The sequence below is a fragment of the Podarcis filfolensis genome (genome assembly GCF_964270895.1).
Source record: "Podarcis filfolensis genome assembly, chromosome: 10".
Classification (NCBI taxonomy): Eukaryota; Metazoa; Chordata; class Lepidosauria; order Squamata; family Lacertidae; genus Podarcis; species Podarcis filfolensis.
This window is the reverse complement of record NC_139612.1, coordinates 46,102,064-46,119,998: the sequence shown is the minus strand read 5'-3', so window position 1 is coordinate 46,119,998 and position 17,935 is coordinate 46,102,064. Positions and strand designations below refer to the sequence as shown.

Here is a 17,935-nt window from a genome sequence, read left to right as displayed (position 1 = left end):
GAGTGGAGGGGCTAGGGTCTGAACCTGGGATCCTTTGCATGCTAAGCATGTGCTCCACAAATGAGGTATGCAGTTCCTCCCATCTCACTGGCTCACAGAGTAACAAAACCATATGTTAGTTTTTTAAAAAAAATATCACAAAATATAGAACTGAAGAATAAAAGAAAAAAGGAAAGAAACAGAAGAATAAAAGGGGGGAGGATAGATACATTACATCGATCCATAATTCTATTCCATCTATTTCCTGTCCATCCTTCCATGACTCCCTAAAGTTTCCCATTCCTGCTGCATATTTTTCCTAACTATTTAAACATTCAAATTCTTCTCATTATAAACTATAACTGCTGAGTTTACTCCAAACTGACTAAAGTTCTAACATTTTCACAATGTTTTTAAGGTAGTCTACAAATGGCTTCCATTCCTCTTTAAAACTTTTCTCTTCTTGCTCTCTAATTTTGGTGGTTAAGCTTGCTAATTCTGGATATTCCATTCATTTCATCTGCTGCTCCTTCTTTGTAGGTACTAATCTCTTTGTGCGTATAGGATTCTCGCTGCTGTAGTGGTATACATGAATAAACTTACTAGTTTACTTGGTACCTCGAACCTCATTATTCCTAACACAAGCATATATTAAATTTTAGGCACTGAGGGTAGCCTGCAAGAGATGGAAAGGCCTCCCAGCTTTCAATTCAGTTCCCTATGAGCACACCCATGTGTTTTCCCACAGGAAATGCTGGATAGAGCAATTCCCGTCACACCTCCTAGACTTTCCCTGGAGCTACCAGTCCCTCTAGAGTCTAGAACAATGGCAATTTTTGATGATAGATCCTGCTCAGCTGCAGGTCTTTCCTTGTTTGAACTACTCACTTTGTAAGGGGAATCAGGACAGGTGCCAATATTATGGGATTCATGCGGATTGTGAGGCTCAGGGAACTGATGGCCTGTGTTTGTCTATGGAACACAGAATGAAAACAAGCTTTCCACACACACACACACACCAGCAGCAGACATCTTTATGGCCAAACGAACCACAGCCACAAATTTTCTACATGGGATTCAACATCAGTATCCCAGGGGATGGCGTGAAGGGGCGTGAGATTAACCACCTTGCGGAAGCTAAGCAGGTCAGGGTCTGGTGAGTGCTTGAATGAGAAATCTCCTGGGAACTACATGCATACGGCTTTGGGTTATGTGACGTAAGAAAGGCAGGGGATATAAATAAAACAAATATTTCTCTCCCTCTCTCGCAACACTAGAGGACAGCCAATGAAATTAAATGTTGGGAGATGCAGGACAGACAAAAGAAAGTACTTTCACACAGCACATCCTTAAACTATGGAACTCGCTCCCTCAAGAAATTTGGATGACTTTAAAAGAGGGTTATAGGGACGCGGGTGGCGCTGTGGGTTAAACCACAGAGCCTAGGACTTGCCGGTCAGAAGGACGGCGGTTCGAATCCCCGTGACGGGGTGAGCTCCTGTTGCTCAGTCCCTGCTCCTGCCAACCTAGCAGTTTGAAAGCACGTCAAAGTGCAAGTAGATAAATAGGTACCACTCCGTCAGGAAGGTAAACGGCATTTCCGTGCGCTGCTCTGGTTCGCCAGAAGCGGCTTAGTCATGCTGGCCACATGACCCGGAAGCTCTACGCCTGCTCCCTTGGCCAATAAAGCGAGATGAGCGCCGCAACAGCAGAGTCGGCCACGACTAGACCTAATGGTCAGGGGTCCCTTTACCTTTACCTAAAAGAGGGTTGGACAAATGCATGAAGGAGACAAATGCATAGGTTCTACTGCACTGTCAGAGGCAGTGCGAATCACAAGTGGGGCAAGTGCTGATGTGCTTTCGGGCTTCCCACAGGCAACACCCCACGTCCCAAGGGAATGTGAAAGATTAGTCACTGGAACAAAACTGTATCTCTTATTCATGCGTTAGGGCCTGCTAGGCTCTTCCCTGACCCTCTTTCATCCCCCGTTCTCTGGAATTTTATCAGGCTAGGGTGGGGGTTGCATTTTCGCAAAGGTTAAACAGACAAGGAAAAAATAGCCGCGCTGTTGACTTGAAACAAATCTTCTATTGAAAAACAGAGTTCTCCCCTCGACCCCACCCCCCTTTCCCCCAAGGGTACCCTTCGCCTCAATGTATGGGCAGTGCAGCTACTACTGATGGGGAGAGCACGCCCAGCCTTGGAAAAGCCACTGCTGCTAATTTTGGAAGCCATGCTATTGTACGGCTTTGTGGAATCCAAGGGGGGGGAGAGACTAGCCGCTTTTCTCTAAGGGAAACAATAGCAGAGCACAGCTGGTGCCCTCCCTCTGCCTTTCCCTCCTCCACTCTCGGGCATTTTTGAAAGGGAGCGGGAATGCTTTTGAGAGCGCGCCAGTGGTCCGACTGGCATAGGAAACAAAAGCAGGAAATTCTGTTCCCCCGTAGATAGTGTCTCGGCAAAGATTACAAAGCTACAAACAGTCAAACACAAGAGAGAAGGCCGGGGGCTGGGAGGGGGGCAGGTGGCGGGCAGGGAGGACAGGCGGGAGCAAAAAGGCTATAGTAGAATGGAATTCACTCTGAAGAAAACGTTTATAAATACATTCCTGGGCCAACCCGGTGGCCATGACGTGTGCTCACATTCCTGCACGTGCCAAAAACCTCCTCGGTCCAGCCGCTGCTGGGTGACCTCAGTCATGTGGGCAGGTATCCCCAGAGCCCCACCACAAAGCCAGAAAAAAAATCCATTATCCAAGCACCAGGATAAAGCAGCAAATCTGCTCCCCTCCAGCAGCCTTACGTTGCTCATTTCTTCCTTTCCACAGGGGAGAAAAGAGCAGGATTCTATAAACGAGACAGGGCAGCTCTAACTGCACTATGAATCATGGAAGGCTATAGGTTTTTCTAGTGCAGAAACTGATGCAGTTCCCAGACTCCTGGAGACCTTTGCCCTAATCTAAAAGAAATACAGTGTGGGGTTTGTTTGTGTGTGTGTTGTTATTTTTAAGTGCTAATAATAATTCTGGAGGGAAAGGAGAAATCTTGTTAAAAATAAAAACAGAGCTATTCATTAGCTAGTTGAGCCTTGAGGGTATTTCTTAATGTTCCTTTGCACCTCCTGTATCCACTTCACGCCTGCCACACCCTTGCAGTCACATCCCAGCTTGCGTGTGAGTCCAGGTTTAAACTACGGTAGCCTTAAATGCATTTTGACCTAAGAGCGGTGCCTACTTATGCAGAATTGAAAGTAATCATAATGCATGTGGAGCTATACTAACCACGTCTACTCAGACTTAACAGAATTCAATGAGACTTGCTCCCAAATAAGTGAGGTTAAGACAACAAACTTATTCAGAAGTGAATGCCTCCGAGTTCAGTAGGGCTCTCCCCTCCACATCAGAGTGCTTAGAACTGCAGCCTTCTCTGCCTGTATGCCAGATAGCACTTCATTAATCCTAGCAGTTACCTTTTGTGGAAGCCCAGCTTTATAATTCACAGATTACTGATTAGAAAAGTGAGGCAGGTCACATCCGCACCATGCATATAAAACACATGGCTTCCCCCAAAGAATCATGGGAACTGTAGTTTGTTGGGGTGCTGGGAATTGCAGCTGTGCGAGGGGCACACTACAGGTCCCGGGGTTCTTTGGGGGAAGCCACTTGCTTTAAATGTGTGGTATGGATATGATCGTGATCAGGAGCAGTTGCTGGAAACTGAAGGAGTGGGTGAGGGCTCTTGCACTTGGCTCTTGTTTGTGGGCTTCTCATAGGTTGGCCACTGTGAGAACAGGCTGCTAGACTAGATGGGTCAGTGACCTGATCCAGTAGGCTCTTCTTACATTCTGCTAAATACTTGGGTTTCCTAAGGCCCTTCTAGCAAGTCCACAGCTGAGGCTAATTTTAAATTTAAGGTTTCTTGGCTCACAGCTCATGCTCTTGGCTGCTCTCCTACAGCAGCTATGAAGGCATGGAAGAGGAAGAGACAGGCAATGAAAAGAAAGAAAGAAAGAAAGAAAGAAAGAAAGAAAGAAAGAAAGAAAGAGGGAGCATGCCGGGTGGAGGTGGCATCTGTGCGGCATTTGTTCAAAGGAGCCATATAGCAACAGCTATATTTGTTAAGTCTGCATGAGCCATATTTTATTCAATAGGTTACATGTTAAGCTGTGTTTCAAAATGTTTATCTCTAAGAGAGGTATGTTTTATTACACTTGCCGCCCTATTAAACGTTTCCTTCATCTAGATTTGCCTTTGGCAATTCCTAGTGAATACTGTTGAGCTAAAGTTTCTCAGAAAACAGAAGGAGGGGGGAGGGAGAGAAGAGTTCAGCAGCTAGGAGCCAGGACTCCTCTGCTGTTACATGCCACAATATTTCCATGTATACAGTCATCATGCAAAGTAAGTTCCCAGAGGATTTTTCTTTCTTTCTTTCCTTTTTTATTTTTTGCAACTGTGCTAATCCTTTAGCAAAGGGCAGCTTCAAACATTACATAATTTACAGGTACGCTGCATTGGCACCATACATATGTGAGAGCTTCATGCATTTTTACTGCCAAGCGCACATGTGGGAGGGAGCTGTGATGGGTCCCCACTCCCCACCTCTCATACACTGGGAGTACCTTGGGCAGGTAGCCATCTCACATGATACATTGTACATGAGGTATAATGGGCTGAAAAGGGCATATATCCCATAGCGCCCTGGGTCCGGTTCCACCTCCTGCTCAGACTTGTCTGCCAGCAGTGGAGCTGTCTCCTCTTCTGCTTTCCATATAGATTGTGCTGTAACTAGCATAATCTTCCTAGAGTTCCCAGGCTTCTTGCAGGACTTCCAGCTGGCAGAATTACATTCCTGCCACTATGGCAAGGGGGCTGCAGCTCATCCTCACTTGTGGCTCTGGACTGGAGGAATGCATGGCTCTATGAAAGGGCCACACATGTATTCCTGTTTGATTTCTTTCACCGCTTGAGATGATGGACAAGCAGGATGAGGAAGCAGTGTCTGGATCAGTTGCATGGAAGGTAAGACTATGATTCCAGACATTTATTTGCCCATACACTCAACCTTTCCATTTTTTGGCCCATACACCCAACCTTAGGGGAAGGGCTGTAGCTCAGTGGTAGAGAACATGCCTTGCATGCAGAAGTTCCCAAATTCAATCACCAAGCATCTCCAAATAGGGCTGGGAGATCTTCCTGCCTGAAACCCTGGGAGCCACTGCCAATCAGTGTATACAATGCTGAGCTAGATGAACTAACGACCTGAGTCATAAGCCAGCTTCCTATGTCCCCCATTTTTGTTATTTCCATCATGCACATTTCCTAGGAGATCCACTGGGCATAGATCAGATGCCCAGGACAGAGATGTAAGCAGGGTACCCGACTGTCCTGTGGATACCGTATTTTTCGCTCTATAGGACGCACTTTTTCCCCTCCAAAAATGAAGGGGAAATGTTTGTGCGTCCTATGGAGGGAATGCAGGCTCCTTGGCTTCGCCACAACGCGCCTGTCCTGAAAGCCGGAGGAGGAACAGAAGGGTCTCCTGTTCCTTCTCCAGCTTCGTTGAAGGGCGCTGCGCCTTCTCCCTCTCTGCGCAGCGCCTCTCCTGTGAAGGAGAGGCGCTGCGCAGAGAGAGAGAAGGCGCAGCGCCCCTTGAGCAATGCGCCTATCCAGCGAAGCCGGAGGAGGAACAGAAGGGTCTCCTGTTCCTCCTCCTGCTTCGCAGCGACGCGCCTGTCCAGCGAAGCCCGAGGAGGAACAGAAGGGTCTTCTTCTGTTCCTTCTCCAGCTTTGCTAAAGGGCACTGCCCCTTCTCCCTCTCTGCGCAGCACCTCTCCTGTGAAGGAGGGGCGTTGCGCAGAGAGAGAGAAGGCGCAGTACCCCTTCAGCGACGCGTCTGTCCTGGCTTCTGCTTTAGCCCTGCGCAGCCTCTTTGGGCAGGGGGAGCCTTCATCCCGCTGCCCTGAAGAGGCTTGGCACGGTTACCCCAGAAGCCAGAACAGCCACACGGTATCCCAGAAGCCAAATCCCTCTTGCTGTTCTGGCTTCTGGGGTTCAGAATAATTTTTTCTTGTTTTCCGCCTCCCAAAACTAGGTGCGCCCTATGGTCCGGTGCGCCCTATGGTGCGAAAAATACGGTAAGTTGTCACATGCTCACTTTGTGAGCTGTGTGAAAAGGGATTCAACAACCCAGATGGAGTTAGCAGTCTTATATTAAGGTAGTGTAAATGATCCACAGACACACTGGAAAAAAAATGTGAGCAGGAATTGGAAAGATGCATGGGATAGTCTTGTCCTCCCGTACACCGACACATTTTGCAGTCCATTCACCCTCATACATTTGGTGGGCATGGGAAGGGGCTCAGACTGTGGCCACAACAGATGTGAGCAGGATGGCTTGATCTGAATGCCCTTCTTTGTATACAAAACAATATTCTACAACACAACGTATTTCTTATCTGGAGTGAGTACCCGCAGTGGCATCTTGTTGGGTGATATATACATTTGTTCTTGTCTTACTGTTGCTTTTGACTGGGGTTTAAGGAAAAGAAGCATTCAGTGTTGAGGAGATTTACCTACGGAGTCTATCCGAAGAACCTGCTGAAGGTCTCTGATGGAGCGCAATGAGCTGTCACTCAGCAATTCATATATCTCTTCAGGGATGGGGTCTCCCTGCCAAAGAATAAAGAGAAAGAGAAAGAATAGCTGTTAGGGTACTATAGGTGCCATGTGCCAGTTTTGTACCAGCTACTTCACATGTATCACATGTATCACATGTATCACAGAGAGAGGGACGGTGAGACAAAATGTGCACAAGATTGTTCTAAATGGTGGAATCAGAAACCTCAGAGGGTCCAGCATCCATGAAAAAAATCCCTCTCTTTCTACAGTGTGACACTTGATGACTTGTACAATCACATGCCAATGAATTCTGAGCAGTCTGTTAACAGGCAAATCATCTGGAAAAGCTTTTTGCAGTGCCATCCTATGCATGTAACATGAAAGTCCACATGTGTTCAGGGGAGCTTACTCTCTTGTCAGTAAGTTCCATTTTCCAGCCTTAATGTACACCTTTCTAGTGTCTTTCAAAGGAAAAACCTTATTATACGCCCCCTTGCTATCAAGTTAACTGTTTGAAAATGTTCTCCAGGTGCTTTTTTTCAACCCTTGCTGATTTTATAGTGTTGACCCAGTATATGGAGGCTATGAGAACTGTTAAAACTTAAAGCGCAGAAACGGATGTTGACTTTTCTTTGACAGCTTGATTTCTTCTTTTTGCTTCAAACAAACCATGAGTTTATAACCAAGGTTTGCTCTTGGTTTGCCACTCATTGTTTGCCTGGGAGGAACAAAACAGATGCCCAGGTTTGTAACACCAAATGAAACCATAGCTCAATGTAGCACGGGAGGAGTGCAGTCGCCACAATCTTTGACCTTGAAACTTGCATTTTGTTTGTTCATGCTAAGCCATAGTTTGGTTTAGCATTAGATATGAACTGGGCAATTATTCTCACGTGCAACAGCCTGTAGGTGTTTCTATATATTGGATCTCCATATAGAACAGATATGTTCTGTAGAACAAATGTTATGTGTGGGGCAGACACCAAAAGCATATGGGTCACATTCACAACTTGAGATAGTTCACATAGCACAAAACGGAAATCCGCATGAGGCCAACATGAGATATGCTAATTCTGTACTTTGTGTATTCAGTAACTTTGCAGCAGGGATTAGGCAAGAAGGAGATTAAGCAGGGGATGGACACGGGTAATTGATCTAGGTTTTCAAGGAGAGATTACCTACATCGATCCAGTATTCAGTTACAATTGTGCCAAGTGTTTGCCAAGATGTTGTTACACACACATAAGCACACAAAAATCTCCAGGGCAGACTTTTGGAACCCGTGAGTTGAAACACAAGTAAAGTTATGATGAATGGGGGGCAAGTCAGTCCCTCCCCCAACATCTGTGTGCACATGTAGCCTCTTCAAATACACTGGACACAATTCACCATGCGGTTCTCCTGCACAAGCTCAAACTGAAATGAACAGGAGTTATGCAAGAACATGGAAGTGCTTTTCACTGGGTCCCATTAATTTCAGTTAGGGCTTGTACTGGTGGATTGTGGCCATTGTGAAATAAAACGCTCTGGGTTGTATCTGATTTAAGCCATATTCAGAGTGGACCCATTGAAATGAATAGATTTTTGTTATGACTAGCTTATCCCAGTGTTTCTACGCTATCATTCAGTCAGATATAACACTCTGTATCCATAGAAACTTTCCTTATGTAGAGCCAGACCATTAATTGCTCAGGTCTGTACATTGACTGGCAGCAGCTATCCAAAGTTTCAGACAGGTGTCTTTTTGGGACTTGATCCCAAGACCTTTTGCACGAGATGCCTGTGCTTTTCCATTGAACTGCACTCTTTTCTTTTTGCTATCAAAGTAACAGTTTTTCATTAAAATATGCAGAAAATTAATTGCAACCTTTTATTAAATGATAGGGTCATCCATGCGTCGCCCCCCCCGCTTTTCAATATATAATCCCCCTAAAGTTAAAAGCCCAACCCTGGCTGCCTAATATTGCATCAGCTCTAGTTAAAGCCTAACTGCAGAAACAATAAGGAAAAATACTGCTCCATAAATGTTTCTTCATGGCTCATTGTGCTCCCTATTGTCTTTTGTGACGGGGGGGGGGGGGGATCGTGCTACAACTGTTGAACTGGGATGTGAATTGCAAGGATTTGTTGCTGCAGCCTGGAGGGACATACCATGTGGATTAAACAGATTTTGCACAGTACTTTGCGGTTCAAAATTGAACTCCACAGAATCATGAAATACAACAATTGTATGGTGTTTATTTGGATACAACCATATTCCCAGCCCAAGACTACTTTCCCATGGCTTGCCTGTATGATCAGGGATACATATAACATCAGGTCTGGAAGAGAACAGAAATCAGGTATATCAGGCATGATCCTTCACAGACCTGTTCCAACTTCACAGAGACCAGAAGTATTCCAAATAACAAGCCTGGATCAACAAACACTTGTTTGCATGTGCAAAATACCTCAGGGTCTTTCACAAACATAGAACTTTACACTTTTCTATGCTACACAAGCGTGCACACGCGTGCGCACACACACAACTTATGACTACATTCAAGTCAAGGTTGGATTGCCAAGCATTTGAGACTGCATATTCTTTTATGTACCAGAGTTATGCAGACTGCACTATTTTGCAGCTTTAAGGTGCAACAGAAGTATGTTAAGGGCTTCACATTAGCTGGAAGGGGGTGGGGTTCCCTCTTTTCAGTGGGATCAGGGGTCGTTTGGTCAACAGTGACAGCAGACTCTCCAGAAAAGGGAACTTTTTAAAAAAGCAATGAGTACTATTGAGATACTATCAAGACCAGTGTGGTGTAGCAGTTCGAAAGCAGACTAGTGCAAGTAGATAAATAGGTACTGTTGCAGCGGGAAGGTAAACAACGCTTCCATGTGCTCTGGTTTCTGCTGCAGTGTCCCATTGCACCAGAAGCGGTTTAGTCATGCTGGCCACATGACACAGAAAGCTGCCTGTGGACAAACACCGGCTCCCTCGGCCTGAAAAGCGAGATGAGCATCGCACCCCATAGTCGCCTTTGACTGGACTTAACCGTCCAAGGGTCATTTACCTTTTATTTACCTAGCAGAGTGTTGAACTAGGGCCTGGGAGATCAGGGATCAAATCCCCACACAACCATGAAAAATGACACCACACACACACAACAACAACAACAAGTATATGGCAGGCTGACAAACAAGGTTATGGCGGACGACCATCGCCTGAACAACTTAGGAGATATTTTGACCCTAGGATTAGGAAGCTTTGTAATGATGAGGAGATAATGAACATGTATATATTTTTTGGATTATGCTAGTAAGTCAGACAATTTGCAGCAGATTTGTGGGTTTGTTTGTGTTATCTATATCTGCAAGTGGGTCATGGCAATGAAGAGCCAGCCCTCACTTACGAGCAAGTTAAACCATCCTGGCATCCCACAAAAGAACCCAGGGAGTAAGGTACTGAGAATTTTCTGTAGGAAATCTCTGGTCCTGCAGAAAAGCCCACAGTTCCTAAGATTCCCCAGGGAAAAGAGAATAACTGTTAAGCCAGTTGGCAGTGGGGCAGATATGTCCAGAGAACACACATCTCCCTCCGGAATCAGTAGCTGGGGGAAATAGCATGAGTGATATCATGGTGAAATACTGCATATCCTGCTCTCAATACCCCAAGAACTGTATTGGTGTGCTTAACCAGGGAAAACAGATAAACAGAAACATATAGAAAGTGTTGCACCTGCCAGGAAAAGCAGTTGTGACTTAATAGAGCAATTACTTGGATGACTCTGGCGCTTCCTGATACTTAATACATGGAATATAGAACTTTATTTTAAACTCAGGAACCTCCGAGACATGAGCAAATGCTGAAGGGCTACTGAGAAGTGCAATACGCTCCTGTGAGAACAGGGGAGGAAGGAAAATTGGATGGATGTTTATGGATCAAAGCTCTACTGGAGGAATTGCAAAAGAAGATCATGAGAGGCCAACATGCAAAAGAACTGATTACATGAATTAGAGCTCCACTCCCTGTTCAGAGAGGTGGGTTTAGGTGCCAAGTTTTTCTTGTCAGAGATGTTATCAGTAGGACCAAAGCATGTCAACACACCCAGCTTGTAAAGTACATTATCCTCTGTCTCACAGAGGGGCTTGGGCCACAAAGACTCTTTATTCTCTCTTTGGATCAGTTCTGAAGGCTGAAGCTCTATGAACACTTGTTTAGCAAAAAGTACCATTGAGCTCAGGTGTACTCTCCCAGTAAACATGATTCGGATTGGGCTGCAAGAGTGTGCGTCTGCACAGAAGGGCTCCACGTGTGAATTAAGGTGCTTCTTTTACTGCTTTCTACACTTACCAACAGGAAACTGGTTTATTTCAAACTGTCCCAGTAAGCTGATGACACAGAGCCCAGTTTAGAAGAGGCACTGTGGGCAGGCAATTATACATACAGACAAGCAGACATTCATAAGCCTGATAAGGAAAGGTGCCCAGTGCAAACAATGAACAATCCACTCATGCACATGAGTCTGTGAATTAGCTGGGAGAAAGGTGGAATGGCAACAAGGAGGCAGAGCCTGTCCATGGGCCAATCAGGATAGCTGGAGTTACTTTCTTCTCTGCTTTTGGAAAGGTATATGCCCAGAACAGGTTAATGATCTCCTTTTAACTGCTCTGTGGATCAAAGAAGACTCTTGCCTGGCTGGCTATCAAGTGCCTCAGGGCTGGCCTTGCATTGCTGCAAGGCTGCAAATTCCCAGCCCAGCGATTTTTATATCTCTTTGTCTGCCTTGCCTTCCCTTCTTACGGTTTCCCCAGTGGACAGTATGTACTGGCAGGCACAGCCTTATTATGGTCGCTAGTCACAAGGCAGCAGCCACACAGCCAGTACAAGAGCACACACGCACACACACTTTTTCAACAGCGGCTCATGGACTTTGCTTGTGAGGGCTGGGCTGGGTGGAAGACAATGCCAGGAACCAGATGCGGAGCGTGTGTTCTACAACCCAAGGTAGTTCCTGCAGTAAACTTCTTGATCTGAGCATTTGAGCCAGGGATGAAGTCTTGAAAGAGGGTTTCTGTTCTGCTGCCCTGGTTAGAGCATCAGGCAGTGCTGGTCCAAGCCATTCTGCTGTCTGAAGCAAAGCCCACATGCCCCCAAGCCATGCTGAAGGCAACACTTTGAAAAGTCTTACTGCACCATTTGGACACCAGTTCCCGCCTTCATCTATCTCTCCTTTCTCCCTCTCCCTTCCACGTCAGTGCTTGGCCTCCCTAAGCCACCCCCTAACAACATTCCAAATTCAGACTTTAAAATATTATAAAGTCTGCATTGGGGGTGTTGTCAGCGGGTGGCTCAGGGAGGCTGAGCACTGGGTCTTTTGGATCTGGACCCCAGCTCTTCTGCCTCTACCCTTCCCTTAAAAAACAACCACCATGGGCCTGCCTAGGATTATGCTGCCTATACTTTCACCAACCCACATCTTCTATCCACTGCCCCCTCCCAAAGCATATCTGTTTCCCTTGAAGCCTGCCAGAGACACTTGCCTGTCCTGATGCCTGCCATTCTGCTTTCCCATTGCAAGCACCATTCATCAGCCTGCTTAAATTCAGCGACCGTGTGGCTGCTGCTGCCTGCATCACCTCACCTAGCACAAGAGAACAGTGGCACAGGAAGTTTTAGGAGTGCATCTCAAGTGTTTTTCCTGGTCTTACCTGGAGCTGTTTGGGATTGAACCTTAGACCTTCTGCATGCAAAACAAATGCTGTACCACTGAGCTGTTGCCTTGCCTCTGCAACCCTTGACAATGGTGCTTACCAGAAGTAGATCACTTCACGCTCCTTCATGGCAAGACCAGCCCTTACAGCAGGCCAGACTCTTAGTATTGATCCTTATCCAGGTCAATCCAAAAGTTTGCAATGACTGCCAATCACAGGGGACACATTGCATATTCCCCTCTGTTTCTCAAGAGGACTCTGGAGCCATGCGCTTTTGGACTGCTTAGCAGCTAAGTTCCAAATTTGGACTATTTTCCTTCCCTCTTTGTTGCCAACTAAACTGTGCAATTCAGTCCTATCTAAAATCATAATCAGAGATTATCTTGGTTTCCCAAGTTCTAAAAAAGTCACATAGCTTTGGATTATTTCAACCACTTCTGTTCTACAACATCTACTGGCCTTTTAGCCTTAAGAGTAGTCCCCCCCCCCCAAGGTAACTAGTACCCAAGGCCACCCAAAATATTTTGGCACTCAAGGCAGAAAATCTTCCAAGCATCTCCCTTCCTGGCAGTAAAATACAGCAATAATACATTAAATTTGCTGCCTTTTCATGACATCCGAAATCAGCTGCCCAAGGCAGCTGCTTCATTCTGTCAAACAGTAGGGCCAGCACAGAATCATTCCCCCCCCCCTGACATTTTTAGTGTCATGGACCATATATAATGAAGTCTGTGAAGGTAGGAATGGAACAGGCAGCCAGTTTAGTACCCTGCAGGCATGATATAATAGACTGTGATCAAGGGAAGGCTTAGGAGCCACACCTTTTTGCCAAATCCATATGAATGTGGGAGTGCTGCAAAGTCCTGGGAAGTTCCCATGAAAAAAGGCAGGCATGAGCTATGCAACTCTACAACGTTCCCCATAGCAGCCCCATTACAGCTCAGTAGTTCCTCGTGGTTATTCTGAGGTTCCGGCCGGAAATATATTTCATCCTGACATCATGGCCCCAAGGAAACAAAGATTGTGAAACTGGAGTCTGGGGGTGGTAGCAGAAGGAAGAACTTCTCAAGGCTCAGAGAGGAACACCAAGTGCATATCTGCGTTCCGTTTTATTTGAAAAGTCATTCTGAGTATCTAGAGTGTCAGGCCAGTCTCATGGAAGATGAGATTGAAAAGGACGCCTTCTGGTTTGCAAACTGCAGGGAAAAGCTCTAACACTTTCCCTTGCTCCCAGTTTGTTTCTTTTGTTCCATGAAATAAGAGCAATTCAAGGAACTCCTCCTGGCCCACCTCATTAAGGAACTGAAAGAGAGACAAAAGCCATACATGCCCTCTTGGCATGGGCTCCTCTCCTCCCTTAAGGCAGTTTAGTTCACCTCTAAACAGATCCAAGCTCCCAGCTTTGTAGTTCAACCTGTCCCTTGAGCTACTATATCTTCCTGCTATATTTTGGAAAGGAGTGGATTCTGTTTAAGCCAAAACATTTCCTTTCCTCATAGGAAACAAAATGATAGCGTGAAGTGAGTGGGAGGGGGAACCCTAAACTGACAATCTGGAAAATGTGATCCAGGCAATGCCAGGTTGATACCCTCACTTTTGCCAACCTGACAGCCCACCCACAAGGTCCCAGCCGAGCTTTTGGAAACCTGTGCCTTACAAGTGATTAACTGCTGCAGCTCTGTGCTATACCAGGGTGGGGTGCATTCTGCACACCTGGAGGACTGGAAGAGCAAAGCAGCTTTTTAACTTTTTTTGAAGATGTTATTTCTCAAAATTGTGCTTGGGGTGGTGGTGGGGAAGCACCGTGACATTCCTCAGCATGGAGCAACATCAACGAGTCCCAGCAGAACCTAGCAAGAGATACACAAGATGACTTAACCCCCAAAGGCCACGGCTTCCGCATTTGGGGAAAATGCCTTTTAACCCTTCTGTTGCCACGCCCAGCAATGGGTGGTCACCTCTGCGAACCTGGCAAACTATCTCCCTTTCATATGTCAGTGAAATCCTCTCTCTGAAGAAGTCTGTTCTTCATGAAGAGAGAAATGCCATTTTAACGATGGCCTTGTAAAATAAGAATTCTTCCCTTTGGATTTTCTTTCTCTCTTGGTTCACCTTTGACATTTTAACCCTCGGTCCTCACCAACCAAGATGACCAGAGGACCTTTACTCCCAGCTATCCTTCATACAATGGCAGGTCTCCAGATAAATGCAAACTGGAGGGATTTCCCCCATCAGCATGATGCACTTTTGGTGAGTCTTGGAAACGTCATTCTCTCCTAGTCCCACACATCAGCTGATGGAGAGGAAGACAGAGGAAGACACACGTACACTCTGCTTTGCTGTTTCGGGTGCCGCCTCATCTGAGCAACCTTCTCACACTCTTAATTGCTCTGGTACTTTGTCTGCTCCTCTAGCATACAGGGATTTCCTAGCAGGCAGGTGCTGTCCTCTGCAAGGGGATACATGTCTTGTCAGGGGATGGAATTTCTGCAACCTAATCCCAGATCCAAGTGACAATGCGTATGTGCGAGCATGTGCCTGTACGTGCCGAGGGATGAGTACGCCAAGTAGGATTGGGCCAAATGGCACGGGGACACGTTTCCTTTCAATCCTAGATTACATGATCCATCAAGGAAAGACAAATGTTTACTGCTTTGGGAAGAAATACAACATATACAACCGCAGTGCAGCCCACATCTCCAACCGCTTCCCTTTATGGCCCGGATAACAATGGGACAGCTAGGGAAAGGAAGGCTTCACACCCACTCACTCCCTTTCCATCACATGGAGGCTGACTCTAATGAAGAAGGAGGATTTGTATCAGTTTGGTGGGAGTTTTAAAGAGATGGGCTTTCCCACATCCACTACCTCACTTGAATCTATCCCACCAGACTCCTACTGAGGAGTCACTGGGTAAATTCTAAAGATTTTTGCATCCCCTCCTATCTTTGCAGGATTGTCAGTTGCTGTTTGTGCCATAGATGCAAAAACAGGGTGTGTTCTTAGGATTTATTGAGCCCAGTGCAAGGGAGTGGAGGAAAGCATCCAAAACTGAACACTGAGCTGGCACAGACCTAGTCCCAGCACACCAGGAGTGGGGAACCTCAGGCCTGGGGTCAACTGCAGCCCTCCAGGCCTTGCTATTTGACCACACCTTTCACTAGCCTTTCACTGCATCTTCCTCCAGTTCTTTTGCTTGGCTGGAATGTGTCTTTGAACTGTAATCATGCCCCTTGCTTGCCTGGATGAGGAGTTATACATGCAGATACCTCTGACTTTTGCATGACTGGATTGTAGCCTACTGTACAGAGCTAAGAGTCACAGGAAACTAGGCAGAGGGCCTTCTCAGTAGTGGCACCCAACCCGGGCAATGCCCTCACATCAAATGCAAACAGATAAACAACTACACAACTCTCCAAAGTCATTTCTATATGGGGAAGTTTTTAATGTTCAACATTTTACTGTTTTTATTATGTTCGAAGCTGCCGAGAGTGGCTGGGGCAGCCCAGGCAGATGGGCAGGCTAATAATAAAAATAATAATTTGTTGCCACAGCCACCACTGACATGCACCTCCGAGAAGGTTGCCCATGAGAAAATGTGGCCTTCAGGCTGAAAAATGTTCTCTACCCCACTATTCCCTGCAGAGCACTGAGTCAAATAAAAAAGTAGGGAATGTGGGTGGCTAAGGTGTCACAGAAATAATTGGCTGGTAAGTGAATGGATGGGAATTGGGCTACATTGGGAAAGGAGAGGTGCCGTGTTGGGGCTCTACAACCAATGTGCTGCCCCAGGATAGCTTGCAAAAGAAGTGTGGTAGATTGCAGGACATGCAGAGAAGCTGAAATAATGTAAAGTTGTTCTGTGATAGTAACGCTCCAGATGAGGACAGCAAGGGAATGGGGCCTGCAGCATGCACTTGGTTCTGTGCAAGTTCACTTCATGGACTTCTCCAAGTAAGTCTATGACGCAGCAACCCAACTTTACCTTGTAGATGGAGCTAACCTGGTGCCCTACATATTTTGTTGGACTCCTGTTCTCATAATCCCTAGAGAGCATGGCAAAGGTCAGGGATAATGGGAGTCATTGTCCAATAACTTAGAGGACACCAAGTTGCGGAAGGCTGCCATTTGTTTAATTTAGAGGACAGCTTTTGAGTCATTCAGATATGGTGGTGGTCAAACCAATCCTAGATCATGTATATATAAATTGTCCATTTGGAAATAATGTGAAACAGATCTGAACATATTTGAGCTCTTGTCACATGATTGAAGCAACTGTGGCTATCTCTGCTCCAAGAAGCTGACTTGTGTACAAATTGTTTTATTAAATTTATATCCCACATCTTCCTCTAAAGGAGACCACAATTTGTGTGTCTGAGCAAATGTGTTCTCCCTGAAGATTACCTGCAGGCATGTCTATGGGTTGCTCAGAGATCCATGTCTCGCCTTAATTTAGGTGAACCCTTGAAGTGAGTGTGCATCACACTATGCAAGCTTACAGTGTCAATGGTGTACTGATGATGTATCAAAGACTTATTCTGCTCCATAGCAGACCCCATTCTGTTGGTGTATTCATTGCTATACCATGTTTCAATGACAACTGTATGCTCCTCAGGGGCAGAGACTGTGCCTTTACTTGCCTTCATTAACCATCCTGCATACTTTTGGATGCTTAAAGACAATATATTCATGGTGTTCGCTTGCAGGTGTTTTGTCAGTTCATACATGTTTGCTTGAATAGGACGGGAATAGCCATGAAGCTTAATGAATGGTTCACACAGTGATTGTAAACAATAGTAGTATATGTATTGGCATAAAAAGGGAAGGCAACATTTGAAAGGTTTATTCTTCCCATTACTCTTTAGCCACAGTGGGACAAATTATCTCTTGCCATTAACTAACCTGGACATTTTACTTAGATACCAACCTATAAAGCAAATAAATGAATAGCACTTATTATGTTTGTATTCAGATACAGAACTCTTTGGAATATATGCAATAGGAACTGGCCTCAGCTCACATTTTTTAAAGGAGAATTTATATCCACCATAGTTCACTGATAATGCAACATGTACATGTCATGCACTTTGATATCTATAACCTGAGATGAAAGTAGACTGCAAGAAGTAGCCTGGTTTACAGCAGACTATCCCCAAGCCAGAGAAGCAGATCTCTGCATGGTTTGAGAAAAAAAGTATAAAGGCAACTCTCCATTTATGCAGGAGTTACGTTCCAAGGCACCGCACGTTTAAGTGAAATTGGTATATTTGAAACACCATGGGGGGAAACTTGCAAGCACCCTCTAAACTTCTAGAAACCCTTGAAAACCCCTTTAAAAAACCAATAGCACTTATCAGACACCAAATTTCACCACAATCGCTCCCTCCAAACCTCCTTGCTGAAACACCAACTCTCCCCAGGTCTCAACAATTGGTGCAAGGGCTTCTGGGGTGGGATTGCTATGTGCTGTTTTTGTGCCCTTTGGGGACTCTTTTAGGGCCATTTTTAAAGTCACTTCCAGGTTCGGGTGCATAAATTGGTTGTTGCCTGTACTATAGAACTGTCTAAATTACATCGTCTCTTCATCGGTAGGATACAAAGGAAAGCTAACATTCTAACGAAGAAAATAAGGTAGCTTAAAAC

The 17,935-nt window shown here is 45.6% G+C and overlaps 1 protein-coding gene across 4 annotated transcripts in view; it reads right to left on the bottom strand.

Annotated features, from left to right (window-relative positions):
* The window catches only part of PDGFB (platelet derived growth factor subunit B), a 45,422-nt gene that overhangs the window by 10,496 nt on the left and 16,991 nt on the right, over positions 1-17,935 (bottom strand). For all 4 annotated transcript variants that reach the window (XM_083573906.1, XM_083573907.1, XM_083573904.1 and 1 more), the window contains one exon: positions 6,553-6,649. In XM_083573906.1, coding sequence (XP_083430032.1) covers positions 6,553-6,649 — 97 coding nt within the window. The remainder of the gene's footprint in view (positions 1-6,552; positions 6,650-17,935) is intronic.